Source organism: Pocillopora damicornis, chromosome 2 (assembly GCF_964200805.1).
Source record: "Pocillopora damicornis chromosome 2, jaPocDami1.2, whole genome shotgun sequence".
In the NCBI taxonomy this organism is placed as follows: Eukaryota; Metazoa; Cnidaria; class Anthozoa; order Scleractinia; family Pocilloporidae; genus Pocillopora; species Pocillopora damicornis.
In genome coordinates this window covers 22799957-22826224 of record NC_142671.1, presented here as the reverse complement: position 1 = coordinate 22826224, position 26268 = coordinate 22799957, and the positions used below count along the sequence as shown (strand labels likewise).

General features: G+C 37.0%; 1 protein-coding gene and 2 long non-coding RNA genes across 5 annotated transcripts in view; 1 reads left to right on the top strand and 2 right to left on the bottom strand.

Annotated features, from left to right (window-relative positions):
- Window positions 1-158: 158 nt before the first annotated feature.
- On the top strand, window positions 159-6073 carry LOC149050371 (uncharacterized). Its single transcript, XR_016183666.1, has 4 exons — window positions 159-289; window positions 2373-2457; window positions 5670-5728; window positions 5939-6073. It is a non-coding gene; the product is annotated as an uncharacterized LOC149050371 (long non-coding RNA).
- Window positions 6074-6275: 202 nt separating this feature from the next.
- Window positions 6276-11201, bottom strand: LOC113668130 (uncharacterized). Of its 3 annotated transcripts, none has more exons than XR_003445958.2 (5): window positions 10990-11201; window positions 9720-9840; window positions 8493-8590; window positions 7452-7550; window positions 6276-6661 (listed from the first exon to the last, which is right to left on the bottom strand). It is a non-coding gene; the product is annotated as an uncharacterized LOC113668130 (long non-coding RNA). The 3 variants fall into 3 exon arrangements; XR_016183668.1 differs by having other exon boundaries at window positions 10996-11200; XR_016183667.1 differs by lacking the exon at window positions 10990-11201 and adding an exon at window positions 10314-10388.
- Window positions 11202-12132: 931 nt separating this feature from the next.
- Window positions 12133-26268, bottom strand: part of LOC113668109 (putative aminopeptidase W07G4.4) — a 14709-nt gene continuing 573 nt past the window's right edge. Inside the window, exons 2-19 of the mRNA XM_089196452.1 lie at window positions 24181-24316; window positions 23668-23727; window positions 22840-22922; window positions 21770-21878; window positions 20594-20668; window positions 19682-19722; window positions 19180-19279; window positions 18856-18931; window positions 18162-18247; window positions 17801-17865; window positions 17349-17388; window positions 17159-17234; window positions 16715-16833; window positions 15867-15953; window positions 14575-14632; window positions 14388-14437; window positions 13313-13444; window positions 12133-12790 (exon numbers count right to left, since the gene is read on the bottom strand). Of these exons, the coding sequence (XP_089052578.1) occupies window positions 12656-12790; window positions 13313-13444; window positions 14388-14437; window positions 14575-14632; window positions 15867-15953; window positions 16715-16833; window positions 17159-17234; window positions 17349-17388; window positions 17801-17865; window positions 18162-18247; window positions 18856-18931; window positions 19180-19279; window positions 19682-19722; window positions 20594-20668; window positions 21770-21878; window positions 22840-22922; window positions 23668-23727; window positions 24181-24316 (1528 nt within the window). The 3' untranslated portion in view covers window positions 12133-12655. The remainder of the gene's footprint in view (window positions 12791-13312; window positions 13445-14387; window positions 14438-14574; window positions 14633-15866; window positions 15954-16714; window positions 16834-17158; window positions 17235-17348; window positions 17389-17800; window positions 17866-18161; window positions 18248-18855; window positions 18932-19179; window positions 19280-19681; window positions 19723-20593; window positions 20669-21769; window positions 21879-22839; window positions 22923-23667; window positions 23728-24180; window positions 24317-26268) is intronic.

Sequence of the window (26268 nt, the reverse complement as noted above, 5' to 3'; positions counted from 1 at the left end):
AACGAGGTTTTTTGGTTCTTCTGACTGCAAGGACTGGGAACTACTTTAGCTACCATGAGGAATATGGAGAGTGTGGTTGGAGAAACAGCACTATCATTTGACATGAAACTCCGAGAGAAAACGGCCCTTCAGCATCACTTAGATTTTAAAGCACACATATATTCATTCGGTTCTTTCGTTTGAATTTATTATGAATGATTTCCTTGGCTGCCAGACACAAATGTTGAAGGTTGATGTCCATACACTCACCGCTGGACACCGAAACATCTGAAACTCGTGCAAGGATAAGGTATATCTGAAGGCTGTTTTGTTCTGTACATTTTTTAAATTTAATTCTACAGATGGTTTTTCCGAGCGTTATATTTTTATTCCTGATAATCTACTGTTTAATTAATTCGTTTTGATTTTATTTTTGTACCCGAACGCGGGAAATTCAAATCTTCCCCTGAGGGCTCTACACTCTGATGGTTACATTTACCGAAGACTGAGTAGATAGCTGTATCTGTGCGATTCTGCGGTATACTACCCTCTGCAGATGCATACAAGATGGTTTAATCCAGTCTAAACAGTGTTGATTATTGTATCCATTGCAGACAGAACAAATTGCAGTACATAGCCATGTTTTGTAGACACTGCAGATAGCTGTCTGTTTATGATATAAACACTCTATAGGTGTATATAAAGTAATACAGTTTTTAAAGAAACTGTGGTGCTTCATTGATGGGGAGTAATACAAGACAATTTTGTTCTATCAACTGAGTTGATAATGTAAATTGGCCACTATTAAGAGTTTCTTAAGCTGACATTTCAAGCACTAGCCCTCCATCAATACGCAAAACATAAGGTTTAAAAACTCTTTACAATGGCCAATTTACTTTTTCAAATCAGTTGATAAAACCAAATCTCTTGTATTAAATAATAACATAGACAGGGTAGATAGCTGCATCCTCGGTGGACTACAGCTTAGATAGCTGTATCTAATACATACAATGAAGATAGTTGTATCTATATTTATAGCAATGTGGATGGATCTATCTCCCGAAGTCAATATCAGGTCTTGCAAGAGAAATTTAATTTTTTCTGTCAAAAAACATGACCTAAAGCATAAAAAAAAAAAAAATAATTAGCACAGTTTAAAGGAAAATTCTGCAATTTATAAGGAAATTAAAAAAGTCTAGTCCTTGGTCAAAGAAGAGTCATCTTTAGATAAGAAAGGTTGAATACTATTACTTTAAAGAAGAAGTCATTGAATTTGATGTGCTTTCACATCATGCAAAGCCCTCTGCTGACCTAAACCTTTTCCATGGAAGACTTCCATCACACAGTGAGCTATTTACTACACAATCTAATTTGGGTTCAAACCATTTACTAAACAGAGAAGACATGTTTCGATTGATGAGGTGACCAATTTCTGATAAGATGATATTAACCTTTTATCTCCCATGAGTGACGAACACAGAATTTCTCCTTACAATATCAATACAATATCATCCAGATATTAAGTAATTACAAATTTGATCATGGAGTTAAAGAGTAAAATGACACATACTAATTAGTTATTTCAATCTAAAGCCTGTTTCTGAAACTGTAATGAGTTTCTGTGCCTAATTGATGATCACTTTTTGCAAGAGATAAGAGATGGGTAACAAAATGTTGAGCCAGTAAGAGTCAGTGTCACCCAAAAAAATACCTTCTTAAGTCTTCATCTTTACAAAAAAAGAAAAGCTGTTTGGAAATTGACTGTCTTTTCAGTTTCACCCTACACAACTCCTTAGTCTTGATCTGTGATGCAAAGACATAGTCCTCCCTTAAAAGAGGTAAAATTGTTTCAGATAGTGGACTGTCTTCATGTACTGAGTGAGTGTTTGAATTGGTACAAGAGATGGGTAACTGGAAGCTGACTGGGTAAAGAGTTGGTTTCACCTTACACAACCCTTCCTTAGCCATGATCTGTGATGCAAAGACTTAGTCCCCAACAAAGAGGATATATTGTTTCTGATACTGGACTGTCTTTAGGCACTGATCAGGTGTTTGACTTTGTACATGAGATGGGTGACTGAAGGCTGACCTGTTAAGGAGTCGGTTTCAACAAACACAACTCTTCCTTAGTTTTGATCTATGATGCAAAGACTTGGTCCTCAAAAAAGAGGAAAAACTGTTTGAGACACTGGACTGTCTTTATGCACTGATCGGATGTTTAACTTTGCACCAGAGATGGGTGACTAATAAGTGACCTACTAAGGTGTCGGTTACACTCAACAAACCTCTGAAAATATTTGATTAGACTTAATTTCTGCTTTATACATGAAAGATTATTTATTAACTAAAGGAGTTATGTTTGTTGATTTTTGTATCTTTCAATCCTGATACAGGACAAAACCAAGAGCAGAGACAAGTTTTACTGTCTTAGATTTCAGTTGATTATTGGACCATGATTGTCTCAATGAGGTGTTCAAGGTAAGTGTTTCGTTATCGTTAAGATGCTGCACGTATTCGATTTAAACTACAACATAGAAGCATCATTTTAGATATGTAGCAGGGCTGGGCTTTTTACAGCACGTGACTCGCCTATCAGAATTTACCTTCTAGTTTGGGTGGAATGTAAAGACAATCTCATTTACTTAGAGCTCTGTCCTTGCGCGACGAGTGCTCAAGTGCAACTCTTCCACAAAATCTCACAAATAAAATCTCACATTACCAGAGAAAAACACGTAACCTACAGCCAATAAATGTAATTAGACATTTAGGGCCTGTTTACATGAATGTGGGGGACCCAAGGTGGGTGAGGTAACCCACCTAGCCGTGGTCGATAAAAATCCCATGTTTACATACAATCTTACAACCCCGGGATGCCGGGGTGAAGTTTCTCGAGGTTGTTATCGCCATTGCGGCATAACATGCGAATGTAGGGTTGAGTTCAAAGTAAAAACGTGACTAAATCGCCGTCGAGGTTTCATTGCTAAGAGGACGTAAACAAAGGTATGTTAGCGTTTTAGCTCGTGACGCGCGTGGGACGACAAGGAAATGTAAAAAGTTTTAACACACTTGTGTATCGCTATTGTTTGGCTCATTTGATCTTTTTGTAACATGAACGCTACCCCGGCTAGGCGGCCGGTTACCCCACCTTGAGACGTTTACATGGCAAATTGTCACCCCGGCTGACAGGGTTACCCTACCCAGCAGACCAGGCAACCCGCCTAAGCAGGTCACCCCACCTATCATGTAAACGTGATCAAGATAAAATAAGAGATTATGTAGACTGGCGGGTTACCCCACTTAAGCGGGTAACCTCACCAACCTGGGGTCCCCCACCTCCATATAAACAGGCCCTTCAGAGCTTTTTGTTCGCTAAGTGAAAACCAAGTTTTCAGAAGAAAGAAAGAATTTGGCTCTTTGGCTTACATAAGAGTAAAATCGAATTAAAAAAAAAAAGCAACAAGGACGAGAATGTTCCAGCCCTAACTAACGAATGCGAACCTAATTTCGTCTATTCTTAAACTCGGCAGTTAATTTTTTAAGAAGCCAGGTTTTCTCGAGCAGATCCTTTTCGTTTTAAACCTGCAAAAATCCATTCGATTCACTGCTTCACTAAACCGCTAAATTTAAGAGCTAGTTTGACTTAAAATCTTCAAGAAATATTCTGCCAGTCGCTTTGTAAATACCAAACTTTTGCAGCGCTTCCCGGCAATGAAAGCATCCGAAACCGGCTTTCGTTCTCATGAACTTCTACGTCCTCCAAGAAAGCAAGCGGCCGTAAGATGTTTTAACCCTTTCACTCCCACAAGTGACCAAGACAGAATTTCTCCTTACAATATCAATACAATATCAAGCAGGCAGGTGATGAGAATACAGAAAAATATCACTCATGGGATTATTAGTTGATCCAATACCAAATTCTCTGAACTAACATCATAAGAATTGTATGGCAGATAGTAAGGAGAATTACTAACTAGATCTGGGGAGTAAAAGAGTTAAAGGAAACTTTTGCCTGAACCTTTGGTTCCCTATTAAAGCGAAATGCATCCGCGTTTTGAGTGATCGCGTAATAAACCCTAGCTTGCTGGAAGAATTTAGACGCTTCCAGGTTGTATGCTTCTGATATAGGCCTGTTGGTATAGGATCAAGTAATACTCAACAGCTTTCAATATAGGATTAAAAGCCAATGAATCTTTTGTGACTCACTTAAGTTCAAAGTCTCCTTAGCTGTCTCTTCAGGTAGACTTTTGGTATAACTCAGATTGTCAATTTGTTTGGAGGCGAATAATGTTTTAGGCCGGCTTTGTCATGGCGCCCTTTGATATGACGATTTTTGTTCCCCTTCGCATGGTTGCCACAGGTCGGGGAAAGTTCAAGGAAAAAAATGTTTTCAATGTCAGGGAATTTCACGTTGACTTAGGGAAAATTAAGGCTTTAAAAGGAGTCTAGGAAAAGTGAAATCTGTAGTAAATATGATCTCATTCCTCTTGTTTTGGCCTCTTCGTTTCCCCTTCAAATGCAAGCCCAAGTAGGTTTTTGAATAAAATCATACATTTTCTTCTCTCGTTTATTTTCATGGTTTTCGAACTTTTTCAATTCTTTGGTAAATTTCATGGACATGAAACTTGTTTGATAGGAAGAATATTTTATTAACGAAAATGAACGGCAAGCTGATGTTGGGTTTCCAAGAGATCCTTTTCCCACGCTACGTTAAGGAATTCTGGACCCATGTACTCTACATGTGACTTGCTGAAAGCCTGATGCATGGTTGGGGAGGATGTGTGATGGAAGGTCGGAGGCCATTATCTTGACTGATTTGTTACATTTTTTATTCAGTTTATCAGGGGAATTGTACATTTTTCTTGGAAAAGTCAGGGAAACTCAGCAAATTTCAAAACCTGTGACAACCACGGTTAACGTTAGCTTCTTGCCTGAACGACAGACTAGTTTTGCCTGAATTATGCTATTATTTTTAGACAAACTATTTTCAAAAACTCTTCAGGGCTGGTCTAATTAATGTTTATGGTAACATAGCTTATTATTTCGTGGCTTCAGTTACCTCCATTTTCCTTTTTGATGACATTACCTGGGAGCTGACCCAACATTAGAGGCTAGTGGTTCTCAAAAACTTTTCAGGGCTGGTCTAATTAATCTAATTAGTTTTGTCTCCTGAAAACGGCAGGTAGTTATTTGGTCTTTCGATCGACTAAATGCGAAATGCACCAAAACAAACTTTTTATGTCAATTCTTTAGCTTTGATCTGAAAATAGTTTTAATTTTCAACTCGAAAATTTGTCGATCAGTTGTATCTTAAATAATTCGGATTATTACAAACAATAATTGAAACGAATTAATTGTCAGAACTGCTAAAATGTTTCGTTATTTTCAATTTCAGTGATGTGATTAAGATGAATGGACAAGTTTAATTTTAACCGGTGGTCCTAAAATTTGTGGCTTTAAGGGTTAAAAATATATTTAACCAGAACTAGTGGTCTTGAGTTATAATCGTTTAATTTTCCTTGTCTCTTCGATGCCGGAAAAATAGTATTAGGTAAAAATGTGACTTTAAATAATTGTTGTGGCGTAGTTGAACGAAAGCTTGTGTAATTCTGTTATGATGGTCCAGAAATTGTCTGTGTTTTAACACTGCCAATTTGTATGTATACAATTATCGCGTACCTTTCCTCTTCCAGTAACCCCAAAGATTACAAATGTAAAAAAGGTCAAGAAAGACGAGAATACTTTTATTCCGGTGAGTGTAGCTTTGTAGTTCACTTGAACGAAAAATTGTGCAATGAAAGTTTTTCATGATCTTTTGAGAGGAAAAATTTGTGTCGTCCTTGTTATGAAGGACAGAGGCTTGTGGAGGTTTGTCTTAGTCTTGTGGCCGGAAAAGTTGGTTTGTCGGTAACGTTGTTATGGCTCAAATTCTTGGTTTTGAATTCATTTCCCTGTTTTGCAGGTTTCTTCGACCACCCACCGCTGAATACTAGGGAACACGATCGCCTTAAGCACGAGACTAAAGACAAGAGACAAATATCAATCTTGGAAAGAAAGAAAAATTGGATCGACCCCCAATTCAGAGAATAAAATGAAAAAATGGGGTTCGATCCGTCCACCATTCCCCATCACACCCGCCTCTATTAGACACCTTATAACAGTTCTCTACCTTGGAAAGTAACCAAAAGCAGTTACTCTTGATAAGTCATCTACTCTGTGGTACAAACATCTTTTAATACACCACAGTACAGTATTACATTAGAATCTTTAACATACACTACAATAGTAATATTACAATATTTTTCTTAACATCTTATAATACGACATTAACATCTTATAATACAGTAATATTACAATACTCAGACAGTTTTTTTTTCACCCATCCGACCTCCCCCGCCGCACCCACCTCTGGTAAACGGTTTTGTTAAGTCATTCTAAACCTAGTCAACCTTGTGGTACTAACATCTATTTCAAAGTCATGCTTTTTGTGTTACCAAATGTGTGTCTTTAGACACATGCGTATTACAAGATGTTGTTACCACAACGTACACATGTATTTTACAAATACTTAAAAATTTCTATAAGAGACGGGTGTAGAGGGGTTAGGTGGCAGATCGACCCCAAATTTTGCATTCTCTCCTTGGTTGACATTTTTCTCAGGACTCTTGCTTTCCTTCTCGTCAATCTGAAGTAAATTCAAGAACATAATTTAATATATAAATAAATTTGAAAGAAAAAATGAAATCAACAACATAGAATGGGATGAGTTTTTTCTCTGTAACTATACATTGTTCCGTCACCTTATTCCATAGATATTTAAAACTGGCCGCAAATTAACGACAACATTTACTACGAGAAAAGGACAGTACAAATTATCAGAATGACAGAAAGGAAAAGCAAGAAAAGAAAAGAAAAGAAAAGAAAACTGAGGAAAAGAAAAAACCATAGACCGAGTGCTGCTATTGAATTTGAGTCTTTGGAAAACACTTCAATCCCTCGGGTTGCGTAGAATTTGCTCCTCACATGGAATTTTCATAATACAACGTCTGCTCTGATCATTACTTTCTATAATGGCTCCACAACGTCAATAATAATTAAAAAAAAAGAATTAATGTTTTCTTCAGAATTTCGCTAGAGGGTAGATTTAATTACCGTCTTTAACGGCGCCACACCTCATCTTCAGCATAAGATATGTTATTAGCGTTTAGTTTCAAATGGAAACGTGAATAGTTCCTTTCCTCCTTCCGAGCAAAATTTGGCGAATTAAGGTTGTTGTTTTGCAGAGGATAGCTAAGAAATATACATAATTTTAAAACGCACGTGTTGAACAACTGATGCGCCCATTAAACCTTTTGTTTGGCCACGTTCTCGTTGCTAAAGCCGTCGTGGTTTGCTTAAGGTCTTTGTTTTCAAACCAAACCTCTGAATTAATGAAAAAAATTACCATAATTAGGTAAGACATAGAAATTTCTAACCTGAAATCAGTATATCAACATATCAGCTTGAAACTTCAATTCCTGAAGACTACAAAAAATTCATCCACTACTGCAATCTTTAAATAAATCATTGTCCATCTGAAAAATATAATTTGTGCAAAACATATTTGCGGGTGTAAATACCTGCCAGATTGCTTCACCATTTACTGAATGTTAATCTTTGGTTACCATACATTTATATCAGAAAAATTTAAAAAGTAATAAAAGAAAAAGCAGAGCCAAAGTGAACTCCATTTCACTACTCTTGCCAATTTCCCTACCCCTCCACCCGAGAGGAAAGAGGTTGACTCTAACCGAAAATTGGTAGCTGATTATTTTGGCGCTGAAAAAAGCGACAGTACATCACGAACACACATTTACCGTGGCATTAAATCACAAGGATAAAGTTTTAGAATGGCCAAGTCAGGGCTGGCCTCAGATGTTATTGCTGCTTCTTTTCCAAAGGCTGTTACAACACGTTCTGTTCTCAAGAGCGAATAAAAACGCAAAAACTGGTTAACTGCACGAGTCGTGAGGACACAATTCAAGTAAAAAAGTCTATGAGTAAACTTGGTAAACGATGTTGTTGTTTAGATGTAACTTCCCCGAAAGGCAGCTGACTCACCTTTCTTTTCATACTAACAAGTAACGAACTATATTCTAACAACTGTTTGACAATTCGTCTGACCATAAAACATTCTTAACTAAAATGCGCGCGTTTCAGGACTGCTCTCGATCGTTTCATTTTGCCCACACTACTCTGAGTTGACTTACTGAATTCTAGATTCCTATCAGTACTCCATCTACGTTTTGAAAAATAATTGAATGAAAAACTATCTAACAAACCCAAAAATTCATACTATACCCCACAAGTTGCAGCCTACAAATACACGCAAATTCACTCAGTAGAGCCGAAAGTTTTAGAATAAATCTCGCGTACTACGCGCCACATTTCGTTTGTTTTTGGTATAGAAATGTGTGAAGATGAGATTAAATACACAGAATCAAACTTAAGTGAGAACTCACAGTGCCACTGAATACCTGTTTGTGACTGGTACTTAGAAGTGCACACGACCTTGTTGTGTGAAGTTGTAGTCTAACTGTGACTTAAGGCGTGGCTTCCTTTGTTTGTGTCGGATCTGAAAACAGAAATGGTTTGGAAAAAGTTTGAGTCATTGGGCTTTTTCCTGTTTGATTTGAAGACTTAATATAAGTGTAACCAATAGGTGCATGATGATCATTTATAGAAAGTGGCAATTACATAGGCTTGACTAATCCAGATAACGGGTTTTTGAACGCTTGGAATACTGCTATAGTCAGCCCTTGTACAAGAAAAAAGGAGACAGTTGCTAGGTTTCCACGACTGACTTTCACATCATCCCCAGTGAAACAATATTCCAGTGGTGTATGTAAGTCAAAAGATATGGTAATACACATTTTTCTTTGAATTGAAAGAGGGGTACATGTAAATACTTTTTTCTTGTCAAAGATTGCCCTTCTCAGTTTCCCAGACCAGCCCAGAAGTGAAAAATAAAGTTGAGCCTATCAGAGAGAAATAGTCGAATGGAAAGGCAATAAATCAATTCAATACCCAAGTACATGTTCATGTAGGTTCAGTATGTAATCATTCAACATAAAATAATTAATCACTCTATCACTTTCTCAATAACTCAATATGTTATCAATTCAGTTGATCAGTTAGTCAGTCAGCCAGCCAGTCAGTAAGTCAGTAAGTCAGTCAGTCAGTCAGTCAGCCAGCCAGTCAGTAAGTCAGTCAGTCAGTCAGTCAGTCAGTCAGTCAGCCAGCCAGCCAGCCAGCCAGCCAGTCAATCAGTCAATCAGTCAGTCAGTCACCCAGCCAGTCTGTCAGCCAGTCAGTCAGTCTGTCGGCCAGTCAGTCAGTCTGCCAGTGAGCCAGCTGGCAAATCAGTCAGTCATCAGTCAGTCAGTCAGCAAGCCAACCAGTCAGTCAGTCAGTCAGTCTGTCGGTCAGTAGTCTGTCAGCCATCCGGCCAGTCAATCGGTCAGTCTAGCTGTCAGTCAGCGGGTCAACAAGTCAGCCAGTCAGTCTGCCAGCAAGCCAGCCAGCCAGTCAGTCTGTAAGTCAGACAGTAAGTCTGTCAGCAAGCCAGCCAATCAGTCAGTCAGACAGCAAGTCAGACGGTCTGTCAGCCAATCAGTCGGTCATTCAGTCAGTCAGTCAGCCAGCCAACCAGTAAGTCAGTCAGTCATGTATTCTAGTGAAGATGAATGAACTCTTTGACCTACATGACTCCAAAGTAGTCTACTTCTGGCACTTCATGGATTGAAACAGCTCAACAAACTGTAATTCAAAGATCCTTCAGTCACACAGTCAGGTTACAGGCTTGACTTTATTCTTTTTAAGTTTCTGCAAGTAAAATGAACATTCCCCTCTGTATAATTGGAATTGGAAAAAATATATCTGCTTCATTTGTTACTCCTGAAGTAGCACTCCATTTGTTGACAATTTACCCTGTACCACTCTTTTACCCTTATTTGAAAATGGCTATCCTATTTATTTCATCTGAACTTCTTAAATACCCTTAGAAGTAAAACTGTACTTGGAAGACAACTCATTTTGGTGGGAAAAAAAAGCAAGACATTAACTGTTAAATAGGTAACAGCATGACTGGTAGGGGTATTTGACAATGATACTGCAAGAATAGAGATGTCTAGTAACAGATCAAAGATGTCCTCAAAATCTGGTAAGAACAAAAGAGTGACACATGAGGCCCAGACAATTGTACCACTGTTGTCCCTAATACATTTTAACATCTCCTGTGATCTGTCACTGAACTGAACATAATTGTTTTATATCATAAAAAAGCAAAATTTTTTTACTTGTGGCATCATCTTTGTCCCTGTCCTCTAATAAACCATAGATAAGAACCAATCAAAATGTGTGTAAAATTCAACTTATCATATAGATACAAATAGATTAGAATCACACCATGTCAGGAAGTACAGTGTATTTGTGATGAGTGCACTTCACACTTTCTGCTTCAGACACTATTTGATAAATAAGTATTACACAAAACGTCTCTCAGTGTAAGTTTGCCTTCCAAAACCGTTGAGAAAGAAAACGAAGAAAAAAACTGATCGAATGCTAGTATTATAACATATTGTTATGGATCAAGCGTTATCACTTTGGTATCTACCTATAGAATTGCATTGAGCTCGTTTCAAGCCTCGTCTCATGCCGGACTGAGGCCTTAAACAATGTTTCAAAAAGAGCTTATCCTCACCACCAAGGAATGGGCCAAAAAGATCCGCGACAGAAGACCTCAGGAAGGTGACTAGGCGACAATACGTAGGTCAAAATAAAATGTAACTAAGTGTGCAAATTACTGTTTATGTATCGAGGATCGATTTATTCGACAAATTGTCTCTGTTCTCAGACCCACTTTTGTGCCCAGTCAGTATTCTGCAGCTAGAGACCCGACTTAAAATCTTATAGCTTCAGGATTATCGTGCTCAAATAAAAGTTACATTAATGACGATCGTATTTGTTCCTTACCTTTACCTTGTAGTTGAACTGACTGTCACACGTGGTCTCCATTTCAGAGATTTTCATCCTCTGTGAGGCCATTTTTTAATTCATACACTATCAAACAAGAGGAAAAATGTATTGAAAGGCAACTGTTGTCTAAGCTGCTGTTTTTGCCCCTGCTTGGGAAACAGAATGGTCAGTTTGCATCCATCGCTCTCAAAGTATCACAAAAAAGAATTTTAAAACTTTAACTAGTTCCAGTGTTTTTCGTTCAATAGAGCAAATGTGTCACGCATGGCTCGTCACGCAACATGCATAATTGGGCAGTGAGCTACCCATCTACATTGTCATTTGACAATGGTATTTTTTTTTCTTTTAAATATCAATATATTTTTTTGATAACGATGGGATACTGCTGGTACTGACTATAATCTAGCCCAATCCAATCACCTAGTTCTGACTCCATGGGGAGATGTTGCTCTACCCAGGTACCCTTCCCAAGTAAACACTTGTGCAATCAGACAGTTATCATAGACGCAAACGTTAATAACTTAGTACGCGTTAACCTGCGTTTTTCCAGTGAAGGAACTAATTTCAGCGGACTCACGAAGATCCTTAAAATGTTTATGGTACATAAACGAAATGGTAAACGAACGTAGCTGCATTCGCGAGCTTGTATTTCTATTAATATCCGTTGGTTTTGGCAGTTTTCTCGTTCCCTGGAAAGGTGGCGTGCCATTTATGCAAGACAAAGACCGTGCACTACAATAAGATCTCCTTAAAGTCATGTCGCATTTTAACAAACAAAAAAAGAGAGTCATTGTGTGGTATTTCAATTAACAAAAGTTTCTTCACTCTTGACCGCGGCACATTTTGGATTGACAGCATTTACAACACTATCCTCGTGTTACCCTGAATTCAGTAATACTGATTTTACCCTTTAACTTCCAGAAGCGATTAATTTGTTACTTCTCTTCCTAATATCCTTACATTATCCAGAAAACAGGTAATAATACCACTTCAACTTATCAGGTAGAAGTTTTTGTCTTGATTTAACACCAAATTCCTGGTGACTTACATGACAATGTGCGGCAGCTGGAGGGGAGAAGTAAAAATCAGGTCTTGGGAATGAAGGGTTAAGTAATAAAATGACGAACAAAAAAAGGAAGATTCAGCAACAACAAAAAAATTGTTTATTTAATTTATTTGTCACTCATATTCCACTAAATTTTTCAAACAACCGCGAGGAATCACTGACTTGTTACGTTGTTTCCCACTACTTCCAGCAATACTTTGGCTCAAACTTTCACACGAAGCGTTATCGAAAACTCTGAGATTCTACGAAAAAGACGACTAAGTACAAACTTTTCAGAACCTATTTATCTCAGCTCCACTTTACCACTAGCATTTCCTAATTTTGCTATATTAATAATTACTATTTCAATATTAAAGTTTAAAAGTTCCCTGTTCTATCATTTCATTCGAGATTATCTAACACTTCATCAGTCATTTAACCTTTTTCTTTTCAAAATTATATTATAAGCCTCGCATATGCCGCTGCGACTCCCACATCATTCTAGAACTAATTCAACGAAAATCAACAGAAATCAGATTTCTCGTGCTAATCTATCTTTGAAGTGTCGTGCTCAAGCAAGAACATGAAGCTGTGCAAAGCTATCAGCTTATGATCTGTTCAACAGTGGCTTTTGAGAAAGGTTTCTGTCATGGCAACCACTGGCGCCCCAGTAGGAACTTGTGGGAATGTACCACTTGATCCAGCAATGTCAAAGTGAGAGTAACAGAGTGGCTGGTTTGAGTCAATACCATGCTAGTATGAAAAATAAATAAATGAATAGAAAAATAAATTTAACAGATAGATTCCATATTGCCGTGCGTTTGTTCATAATAGATCAAAAATGACGTCAACATGTGGTAAGGACAAAAAGGGCCAATTACGCGCAACCTTGTGTGTCACCGATGTTTTACCACATTTTGACTTCTCCTGTGATCTAAAACTATGCAGACCCACAGCAACACGGAATCTATTTGTTTTATAAGATTTAGAAGCAAAATGTTGTTAGCGGTGACGTCATCTTTGCGCTTCTCCTCCAGTAAACCATAAGAGAGAACCAATCAAAATGCGTGTATAATTCTGCTTATTATTGCTATATTTAGTGATAACAAAGTACAACATATTGATTGTTCGATGTTTCAAACTAAAAAATTAGAGATCTTCACATCCAACCAATCGATGCACGATTAGCTACAGTGTACCCAACTGCAGAAAAATTTCATCGAAGTAGCGCAGAAAGAAAAAAACCCCTCTTTACAAAGTAACATTTGAACTCACCTTATCAAGTCCTGAGGCCCTGATGAGGAAAGCAGCTGGGAACTGATGTCCCCTGGGTGTTCTACTGGATGGAGAGTTATTACACTGCAATACGTCTGCGTACTCTGAATGGGCTCTGACGAAGTCGTAATCCTGAATAGAGTCAATAAATTTGTTAGCTGGGTTCCCTGTTTGTTTAGTTTTCGCTCTTTAGGACGAAAGGATCTCCATGACTTAGAATATTGTGTTATTATTTTTTATTTTGGGACGAGGTTTGTGAAGTAACTGAGTGAAATTTACGTGAAAACCAATAAAGAGGACTGTTGGTCCTTGAAAATCAAACAAAGAACAAACACAACCTATTCATATTAGTTCAATCTTGCCGAGTTTTTAACACGAATTTGGAAATATCAGTGTTAAACAACTTTTCTGCATCATTTTTTGTGATAACCGTGTAAGATTAAAAGCGACTTAAATTTAACCCTCAAAGATTTCACAAAAGAAATGCACACAAATGAATACCAATGAACGCTTCCCAACGCCGCAATATCGCAATATCGGTTTTCTCTGTAACTTAATGAAAACTGGTAGTAAAGATGTACGATACATGAGGCAGTTGTGAAGGCAAAAGAAAAGTGACATTTAATTTGCTTTTCATCTGGTTTTCGTTTACCACTGCCTCACGTTTAACCCTTTACATACTAACATCAGTTTGAATATTCTCCATACTGTTCTCTGTACATTTCCTAGGGTGCTACTAAAGAGAATTTGTTTCAACAATCAAGAGCTTCTTTAATTGGTGATCATTTCCTTTATTCTCGTTACCTAAATAAGTCTGATTCAGGGGTGATACTGTCGGGAGAAATTAGATGTCCGTCAATGAAGTCGTTGAAGGAGAATTTCAGGCAACCCATTCGCTTTTTTTCCTTTCTCTTTAAGACAAAAAAATTCAGAGATTGAAAATGTTTGGCCGCCGCAAAGTGAGATTGCTTACTTAAAAAATTCACTTAAATCAAAAGAATGAAAAAAATTTAGGGTGACGACGACTTAAGACAAGATTAAGATGATAATTATATTAATAAAGCTTATCAAATACCTCTCTACGAACTGTCGAGATTTCAAACGGATCACCCATGTCATGTCCAGCTAGAAATATAACAAACAAATTATTGAGTGAGTGTGAGAACGACTTACAATTCACGCTAGCTGAACTTTGGATTTTAAAGTTCGCATGTTCTTGAAAAGACTAGTAGTACCAGGCTTAACGAGTAAAAAGCACCAACCTTTTTGGATATTTTGAGCAAACTTGGTACGAGCTGCAGGCCCATTGTCAATCACAATCTAGTAAGGAAAACAGGAAGGTAAATAAACGATGTTTCACACATCAAGGACATGAAATTCGAGTCAATGTTGTACGTACCACATCAGTTCTTTTTCCAGTTCTAAGCCTCCTGATACTTAGCTAGTTACCCCCACTCGCTTAAGTTAAAGGCCACGTCAATTTTTTAATCCTCTACCCTCTGACTTGAGCCCTAGAGTACAACTCCGCCCCTTCCCCCACTACCCTGAGGGGGATTAAACGCTCGTCTGTCACAGACTATCTCAGCACTGAGTCAGTTTGCCCTGGTAACTCGCGATGTTTATTACGCGCACTTACTTGAGGTTAACAGTTTTAGCTAAAAATTTGGGCCCCAAGTAATGACAAAATCACGTTAAAATATGTCACACCTTGCAAGACTATGTTCTACCAGTTTCCTAGACACGTAAATGCGGGTATTACTGCAAATGTTCGCATATCTGTGGGCGTGTTTTTACGAAATGTAAGACATATTGCTCCAAGGTATGTATACAGGTGTGGTTAGTTGTATTGTCAAACTCCCTGATGAAGTGTTCGTTGGAAACCCCAAACGAGTAGGAGAAAATAAACGAGTTATGCAACTACTTGTTTTCAGAAGTGAAGCTCACTGGTTTATCTTAGAAAAAAAATATAATGTAGTGTAGTATATCGTTGGCACAGAAAAAAAAGTAGTCGTTTAAGGGAAGTGGTCAGTTGGAGAAAAATCAAGAACAAAAGCCGAGACCTAACGGGGCCACCACTTATCACTATTTTTTGCCGGTTGCAATTACGAAGAGTACCTTTCAAAAGAACATATACCATGCAGGCAACATATTACAGGACGCTACTAGCTTTTTTTCATTCTTTGATGTTTACAGTTCGAAATGCGTTCCTTGTTAAATCACTTTCACTCACTTGGTTCAAACTAAACTTGCATTCAAGTGCCATATATGAGATACTGCATATCTATTTCCTTCGTGATGATTTTAGCTTTTTGCAATTTCTTAACAGTTATCATTGTTTGGTGGTTACCTTCCCGAACACACGAGTATTGAAGCTATCCAATTTTTTCTCCTGAAAATGGCTGCGCTCTCTTAAGAAGTTTGACGAGAGGTCAATTAAGAGGGAGTTCAGGAACTGTACTTGACTGATAAACGAAAACGTCATTCAGTCAACATGGAATCGCTTCGGTGAGAAAGTTGACTGTATAACAGTACTGGCAATTTAATTACTACTTACTGAGTAGGCAGGACCCATAGCCAAGACGGCATGGCCAGTGAGAGTGGCAATTGTAACAATGTGTGTGGGAACTTTCTCTTGGAGAGCCTGAAACAAAACGATTACACATTTATTACTGTTTCAATAATGAGACAGTTACTGGGATGTAAAGCGAGATTCAATTAGTCTCCTCGGACAATAAAGGTAAAGAGGTAAAGTAAAAGTAGGTGTGTGTGTGTGTGTGTGTGTGTGTGTGTGTGTGTGTGTGTGTGTGTGGGTGTGTGTGTGTGTGTGTGTGTGTGTGTGTGTGTGTGTGGGTGTGTGTGTGTGTGTGTGTGTGTGTGTGTGTGTGTGTGTGGGTGTGTGTGTGTGTGTGTGTGTGTGTGTGTGTGTGTGTGTGTGTGTGTGTGTGTGTGTGTGTGTGTGTGTGTGTGTGTGTGTGTGTGTGTGGGGGGGGGGGGGGTGGAGAGAGGAGGGAATAAAATTAGGACCAAAGGTTGGGAAGGAAAATATGGAATGAAGAGAGAAAAGACCAAGAACAGAAGGAAGGAGGGAGGGGGATGATGGAAGTATAGGAGGAGTAAAGGGAAGAAAACAAAATAAAAGAATGTAATCACGAGCTGTTAAAGTTTGAAACGCTCTAAGGGGTTTTAAGTTCTTCGATTTTTCCGCCCTCCACAAAAACCAGACACTCTATACTTCAACTGAACCTAGTACAAATCAAGAAGATGAAGCGCCACACCCTGGTGTTGCCAAAGCTAAATTCTCATCCAGTTCATTTTATCAAGTTCTTCATCGCTTTCTTGTTACTCTTTGATAAGTATGTTACATTTTTTTGATTTGCTTTATGTTTAAATTCACAATATTACCTTGAGTTTCATATGATGCACACAATCAGCCATTGCCATGCGACCCTCAGCATCAGTGTTACCAACCCTAATCCTGGCCCCAGCGGCAGAGGTTATAATCTCATCAGCAACATAGCCCTCTGAAATTGTACATTTATTGAATTTTTTTTGGTGATGAACTCGCATAATTTAATTTTGCTTTTCTAAGGATGGTAATAGTGAAGAGAAGGATTCATAATCGAAAGTATAAATTAAAGAAGCACCTCCGCTCTGGTCAGTACTAATATTGTTGATGTTGCTGAGGCTTAAGGTATTAGAGCTGATTGAAAGTGAAGGTGACATTCAAGCCTTAAAACCTTAACTTTTCAATATGCGAACACAGTTAATTTAACATGTGGCTAAGATTTGTCTAAGACGTATCATCACAGGGGTGAGACACCATTTAGACTGTATGTGTTGCTTTACCTGCACCAACACTGTTGCGTACCATGGCCATTGTACCAAAGACTTTGATTCCTTTTGGTTTCAGCATAGCAAGAGTCTGAAAGATAAATGCTGGATCATAAATCACATTTTCTACTTTGGACAGAAATTAGAAGAAAGTAAATTGGAAAAAATACCCTATGTTACTTGATATAAAATCATTATATCATACCTGAAAGAACCCTGCAACTGCAGCTGCCCCACACTTATCCCTTAAAATTAAAAGAATACATGACAGAGATAATAATAATATTTATAACTATATGCAATCTCTTTAAGGTAAAAATAATACTAGTAAAACGATTTGTATGGGACTCAATAACATTTTTAAAGTTGAACAATTTGTGTTCACATCCCTATTTAACCACTGCTCTAACCAGTCATACCAACAAGTTGTTTTCTACAGAGTCACTCATAATTTAGATAATAAGTCAATATACTCAAGGGCGTTTTTTTTTCATGTTTAAAAGAAATAGAAGCCACCAGATTAGGTGATCATTCTTTCAAATTTATATAAATTGAGGATTCTACACAACTTGCAGTGCTCTCTGATTGGTCCCCTTTCATATTTTATACACACAACAGTGTTACAATTAAATGCATACCAAAGCCCAGCATCTTTACCTACTCATTCCAGCCATGACCCCACCAGCCTTAATATCTGCACCACCTGTGTCATAAGTCACACCCTAAAATACAAAGAAATGGGCGCAAATAGTTATTGTCACATCCTAACATAGAATGACATACATCAGGACACAGATAAAAAAAAAACAAATTTTAGAAAAGAATGAGCAAGAAGTGGAGTATCATGGAAGAATATTTGGTAGTAATGGACTGTGTCCATCTACTATGACCAAAGGCAAAGTCAAATTTTTCAAAGGGAAAGCACAAAAGAGATTACTCAAGATGAAATTGAGCATGAACACCCTTGGAGAATGGCTGGATAACTGGTAAACAGTACAAATTGCTTTCATGTACTAACCTTTCCAACAAGAAGGACAGTGTTTTGGATGTCACCTTCTCCCACATACTCTAGGTTGATGATTCTACCAGTGTGTCTGTCAACAACTAAAATCAATAAGCATACTTAGTGTTTCAACAGTAAACATTTGACAAACAGTTTTTTAATTAACTATTGAAAATCTCTCTTTTTCTTTGTTTTTTTTTTTACATCTATTAAATAGTTAACCTTTTAATCATTGTTAGATCTTACTAGCTTAACCCTTTAACTCCCAAGAGTGACCAAGACAGAATTCCTCCTTACAATACAATATCAAGCAGACAAGTGATGAGAATAAAGAAAAATATCAATTAAGGGATTATAAGTTGATCCAATCCCAAATTCTCCAAACTAACATCACAAGAACTGTATGGCAGAAAGAAAGGAGAATTACTAATGAGATCTTGGGAGTTGAAGGGAACATGTTTGGAGAAGTTCATCACCCTATATCCATTAATTGATTAAAAATAAAATGTAATTATATTAATCTGGTGAAACCACTGCAAAGAAAAGAATTATAATGTCAGCATTGTCATTATTTAGCAATTAAAAAATAACACACATGAGGTAGGAACATGAAGGTAAAACTTTTTCCATACCAAATTTTTCTGATGACTCTGAACAGACAAACAGCAACATGAAATCTGTATCTTAAATAAAATGACAAATTACTTACCTCTTGCACATCTATTGACAGCTGCATACAGTGGATAGTTCTTCTCAAATTCAGCTGGATCTTTAACAACTGTCACCTAAATAAAATCAGGAAGCATAAGATTGCAATGGGATCCATGCAAGGGCCCATATATGTGAAGCTAAAGGTTTTGCAGGCTGGTGCTCAAGTTGTGCCCTTGAAGTTTCTGAATACATTTCAAACAATTCTTTGAGACCAAAAATTTGAAAACTAACAACTAAAGGCAAACTTTAACATTGAGGTTGCCACATAATTAATCATGAAACAAAGTATGTTAAGGACAAATTAATAATCAAGATAGCTTACTTTAACTGGAGAACCTTCAAATAATTCACGAATATACTCCTCCACCCGAGGGGCAGCCATTCTTTCAGGATCTGATCCACCAATGTCCTGACACACATACCTATGATACGGATCACACAACAATTGGTGAGATATAACCCACAGTTCTCTCTTTCAATTTTTGAAGGCACATTGTAGTCAGTTTGGTAATGATTGTGAGAGGATTTCCATTGAGCACTGTTTCAGTTATTTGATCACCAAGACACTGACCTTGGAAACTTAAAGAATGTTTTCCAGTGAGAGTGGTGTCTAGTCATGGTACAATTTTGACAAAAAACCAATTGAAGGCAAAAAAGATTCAGTTTACAGTAAAACATCCCACACTGTTGTGAAAAGGAGGATGTAGATGTATGATTGGAGGAACAGGTTTAGTCAGAAGTCTTCTGGATGACTAAAGCACAGCACTATTCTCCATAATTTTGTAAGTTATGGCTATATGTATAGTACACCATAATATGCTTACCTTCCAGAATCAATTGCTTTGATGTACTCCACATTGCAGTCCTAGAGATTGACATAGTTATGTATATTTAGTGTAATTGGTGTGGTGATCATAGAAGTGCACGCACTCTGATTGGCCAAGGATTGCATCAAATCTCACAAGGTGCATTTAATTTCAAAATGGCTGCCTTGCATTTTGTCAATGTTTCCAAGAAATTGAAAAAAGCAATGGAAGAAAATTCAATTTCAAAGAGCACAAATACTGCCACTGACTTTACATATGTGTGTGTATATATATATATATATATATATATATATATATATATATATATATATATATATATATATATAAAGACACATATCTATATATATATATACATAAAATATTTATTTTATATATATATGGATCAAAATAATGATACTTTTTTGTCTTCTAAATTCCAGCAATCAAAGTGTAAATGCACTGAATTGCATCATGTTACATGGAATTCTTTATGAAAAAAAAGTCTTGGTTTGGGAAAACTCTTTAAGGCACTCTTGAAAGCATTTGTTGTAAACTGTTTAATTGTCTCTTAGATACATAACCAGCCTTGATGTTCTCTACTCTGTTACTGCATTGTTCATTAATTTGTATCTACCATTTTCACTCCCAACAATTTCTGAGCTTCTTGACTATCACTCCCTGGCTTGCAAAAAAATCCTGAAAATAACCTGCCTTCCTTAACTCTGTTATTGACTGCTTTTTATGATTACTTTCAAAAGCAGCCACCTTTTTTTCTTCAAAAGGGTGTCCCCATATGCTGATTGTTGGAAGCACTATAGGCCTTTTTTAATGGAACTAATGTAATGATAACAGGTAATTTAGTGTTAACAACTGGGTTGAAAACGTAAATATAATGTAATGATAAAACTAGTTTTATTTGAGTCAACTCACTTCACCAAACAGTACCACTCCAAGGTGATCAACTTTTTGTTCCTTGTCTGGGAAAGCTTCTCGCAGTTCAATTGGCTAAACAAGAAAGTCAGAATTATTGATAAGAACTTCAAATGACCCTTCTTCTCTAAACTCTTCAGTTACTTAATGAGACAAAAATTCCAAGGATTAGGAAATGACAAGAAAACTTGCTCATGCAGACAATTCATTTCATTAAAGGGAAAACTATTACCTTAGAGACTGTTATAGATTCACAGTACCTTCTCTTGTTTTGGTATGCTTTTCTTCTGAACATCATTTTTTCTTTCTTGTTGTTTATGTTATATATGCTACATATATTAATTACGATATAAAGTATTTAACTCACAAGCTTCTTAAAGCATTATTTGTGAGTAAATATTCTACCTTTCCAAAACAAAAAGTGTTTATTAGACCTCTACTATCTATCTCTACAACACCCACTTCAGTCTCACAAAGATGACATTATGGAGAGGTTCTCCAACTATAGTAAAGGAAATGCCAACTTAAGACACAAAGTCCCCCAAACCACAGTAGGAACAATTATTATCTGGTAAGGTAGACCTGAGGCAAATCCAAATGTTCTGATTGATTCTTCCTCAGTCCATATTTTGCCATGAGGGCCATTTCCACAGAGAGTGCCATAATCTTAGCAATTTTTGTTCATGTAATCCCGCAAATTCAAAACAAACAAGTTTGGTCTGAGTGCCATATAATAAACTACTTATTGACCTTGCTTACTAAGCTGTACAGGGGGATAATGGCCCTCAGTCATTTTAGTAATGGACCTTACTGCAGTCAATCCATACTGCCACAACACTGGGCTAATATTTCCCAGTGAGGCCTTCATGCTTGGTTAGTAAGAAGAAAGCATAACACACAATTCAAAAATAAAATTTCTAAATAGATACCTGGATTAAAATCTGGTGGATTTTTCATTTTGGGTTTAAAACAAAGGTAAATTTCCTATATGTCACTCTTTGAAGTCATTGGATTACATATAACTGTGCCATTTTCCCCAATAGAGCAAACAGAATTTAAGTACAAGTGAAATCAAAGTATCTCTGGAAGTCATTTGACTATACCTCACACTAGAAACCTAGATTTTATGTAGTGATGACTAAATAATATCTAAATCACATGCTAAGTGATTCTTACCACATAGAGTGCATGAAGAGCTCCAAGAAGTGAAACAGACCATGCATTTGGGAATGTGTCTTTTGAAATGGTCACCAGGAGTGGGCATCTGCTTCCGCCCTTAAGAGCCCTTTGGAAAATGATAAAACACGATTATAATTTATCAACAGTGTGACAATTTCAACTGAGCCTGCCCAATGTATTTGCAACAGTATCATATCAGTCAAGGCAGTAAGGACTCACAAATGAATACATTTTTATGCAATGCAGATCTTCCTTTCCTGACATGCAAGCATCTGTTCCTTGTTTTTCAGAGCATCCAGTCAGGGTAATTCCATGGCCATCCTTGCTGAGTTTGACAATATCAATGCAGAAAATGGCATTTTTTTGCATGTGGAATGTCTTAATTTTCAAATTCCAAAATGCCATGCACCATGGAAATTATTCAGACTTGTTCTCATACAAACCAAGATTCTATTTTGATTGGCTTTCAATTTGCTTCGAGTATCACATGGTCTTTAACCAGGTTACCCAAATTTGTTGTTAGATTAGCTCATGTCAAACGAAATTGCCTCTCTCATGATTTTTTTTTCTCCTTTTCTCTGCACCTCAAAAGTTGGTTAAATATTCCCTAGATCAACCTAGATAATTCTGTCTTATTTTTCAAATCAAACCAAAATGTTCGAAATTCAATGAACGTGCATTCATTTATTAATTGCCAAAAGACAAGTGAATGATTAATTTATCACATAATCATATTACTGCACAACTAATGAGCCTGAGCCTTTCCCTGACAAAAAATTATAGTTTTTACATTTCCAGCCTACATTTTCACTCAAAGTTAAATAAAAGGTAACTCTGTTTTAAGACTTAAATACAGTGCTTCATTGTTATCAATAGTCATCTTGAGGTAGGCAATTATTTTAGGTCTTTTGCTTAATATATTTTTGATAATTAATAAAATCTTTACCAAACATAACATGAACATCTCTTCTGTTCACCCAAGAAAAACCATGATATCAAAAAAAGAAGTTATGTGCACAAATGTACATATACATGTAGGAGAGTAAATGTTGTATATAGTAACTCACCTTTTAATTCCATTCACTGCTGCATCATAGTATCGTCTCACATCGTCATAATCCCTATTAACAGGGCCTGTTGGAGCATGTACCTGGGTAGAGGAAATTATTAGAATATTGTATGTCATGCAAGATGCTGTGGCCTAACAGATTGAGCGCTACCTAAACTCCAGATCCAGGGTATCTCTGGGTATGAGACCTGGCCAGGTCATTTTGAGGTGTTCTTAGGCAAGATATTCTAACAACTCACAGTAACTCTATCTTCCCTGGGTTATAAAAGGTATAAACCCTTTAACTCCCAAGATCTGATTGTTAATTCTCTCCTATAACTGACATACAATTCCGTGTAAATAAGTTATGAGAATTTGGTACTAGATTGCGACAACACCTTCTTCCTGATGAGTTTGAGTATTCCCATTACCTGGTGGCTGAATTGTATGGATATTATTGGGAGAAGTTACAAGTTAATCACTTCTGGGAGTCAAAGGGTAACAGCAACCTGTCAGGGAGGCTTAACAGAGTGTTGATGGGGAATGATCTGCACTGCACTGATATCTCATTTAACAGTATTAATATTCTTACATTTAGTTGCTTCATGCTATGAACAATGGGATAAGCTCCCCTTAGAGGGGCCACTTGGAACAAGAGCAGACTTTTCATGGAGACAAAAATTCGTAAATTCTTGGGGAAGAAACATCCTGTGGACCTTGACAAACTCTTCTTCTTTTTACATGATTAAGGGTTACTGCATGGACCATTCATATTAACAGAACGCTGCTCCACAACTACATTTTTCATAAGTTTCTTGCACCTTATTGAAAATTTCCATGAACTTACCACTGGCAAGTCTTGGTCACAGGAAAACACCAATGTCTCAACTCCAACTGCTTTATCCACCTGCAAAATTTTGTCTCAAACAGTTAGCGAGGTAATCTTGTTGTGAGATCAAATTTCAAATAGAGTTTCACAAGCAATATTTGTCTTATTTATTTAGCTAGAGCCAAACAGTTTTCCATCAGGCTCTCCTGCTCAGTCAACACCTACATATGCACGGGAAGATATGAACTCAATAAATTGACCTCGCTCCCAATGTGTGGCTTCATAGCTCAGTTGGTAGAGCATCGCACCGGTATCGCGGAGGTCACGGGTTCGAATCCTGTTGAAGCCCTGATTTTTTTCAGGCTTCTTCTTTCCAATTGCTTAAATTGGAAAATTTACTGCGATGATCACATTTCACTTTCATCTAAAACCGCAGTACAAATATGAATTATTTCATATAAAAAAAAACTTCACACCTACATAATAATTCAAAAGGAAAGTTACAAGTACTCTATATAGATGTATCAATACCTTTGCAGCCTCCAAAATAGGAGTCTTCAGAAAATCCCATGCAGGGATACTCCAATCAAGATCTTTACACACAAGGACATAGTAATCAAATGTACCTTGCTTGGGACCATTGACAGGAAAAATGGGACATGGAAGCCTACAGAGATACAGATGCAACAATAATGTCACTGTTTTTAACATCAAATTCATATAGAAACTTCACTAGTTAACAGGTAATTATAAAACATATAAGGCCTCTAGCATATTACATTCACCCTTCGCTGTATAAAATTCTAAAACCAGTTTAATTTACTTTTTTTAATTTCCTCTGTCTAAGATAATATGATACTTCTATACCCAGTGTCAAAGGAAGACCAAAATCACACCGGTTTAAAAAATTTTGAATGGATAAAAGATTGTAACTGTATAAAGGACAGGCAAGCAATAAATTAGACAATTTTTTTAAAAGCTTAATCATCATGACAAAGAGCATGAACAGTGAAAAACATCAAGTACTGGAATTACTCCAGGAGATATGTGATTATAGCTTTTGCTGAAATGAGCAAAAAGTCTCAAATTATACCAAAAGTTAAATGCTTATGTTTTTGTAAGGTACCGTATTTACCCGCAGATAGGCCGCACCCGCGTATTGGCCGCACCCCAAACTTTCAATGGTTTTCATGGGAAAAAAAAAATTGTTGAGGTTGAGTACCGGGTAGTTGTATGTGTTGTAAGTTAGGAACAATTTAAAGCGAACATTAAAACGTCAATTTACTGTACTACCGTGAGTTCTCGTGCATGTTAATGAGGTGTCAAAACGCTTGTACCCGCGTATAAGCCACAACCCCAATTTCGGTCCCATTTTTCCGGGAAAAAAGTGCGGCCTATCCGCGGGTAAATACGGTAATTTATTTAATTTTAATCTTTTCTTGCAAAAGAGATGGAGCTGAACCTCTCTGCAAATATCTGTATTCTAACTTCCTATCATCTTGTAACCTGACATGCTTGTTTTGTCTCAAAGGGGATGTAATCCTGGCACAAATCCAATACAAATTAACTTATTCAGAGAGCATATAGCAGAAGATATTCCTTATTAAGATCATGCATTCATAATCCTTCTGTGACAATAGGTCATGCGACTTCAAGAACCAATCAATTTTGTCTCAGCCATTACTCCTTGAGACAGCTGTTGTTATTATGAAAGTTTACTGTGTGTTGTCAATTGAACTACACCCATAACCAAGCCATGACAGCATAATCTAACACCTTTCACATGATTTTGTTACTTTAGTGGTTACACATTTATTATGAAATAAAATATGAATGGAAGCTAGCTTGTTTTTGATCAGGTAGGCGGTGGTTTTAGTATGAAATAGAAACAGTTCCTATGTCAATAATTAACAAAAACCACGTGTGCCAAAAACCAAATGGACGAGGTTTCCATGAACAGCAGGCCAATATCTGCAACTGACAGATCTAAATAAATTCAATGTCTTTAGAGCAACCTTGGCTTACAAGGTAACCACATTTGAAATTGACACTTGAAGCTTAATGCAAATAAAAAAAAAATTGCACCAAGTTTGAAACACAAACACACCATCTGATATCATGCACAGGGGAATAGTTATCAAATTGGTAAGGAAGTTTCTGTCACCTTTGTCGTATGACACACCCTAACCTTATTACAACATTCCGTTTCAAAATAAGATGGATAAATGCACGTTCAATAACGGATATTTCTCTGGCTAAACAGGATCCTTCTATCTCTCAAAAGCTGTAGGAAAGTAATTGGAAATATAGAGTACATATGAAAGAGAAAGCGGAGTGAGAGTGAATACCAACAGAAAACAATCTCCATTTTCAATTTTCGTATTTACAGAATAACAATTTTCCTTAGTCGTGGATAGCTAATGTTAGCTTGGAAAGGCCAGTCTACAATAACCTAACAACAAATATTCAATATCTATGAATAAACTTTAAAAGGAAAACATAGCGAAAAGTATTAAAATTGGAAATCGTAAGGGTGCAGCTTCGTGTTTCGCGTTTGTCGGATTCAACTCAAGCTCTTGTTAACTTCAGGGAAAAACAAGCTTGATTGCTTGATTCTTT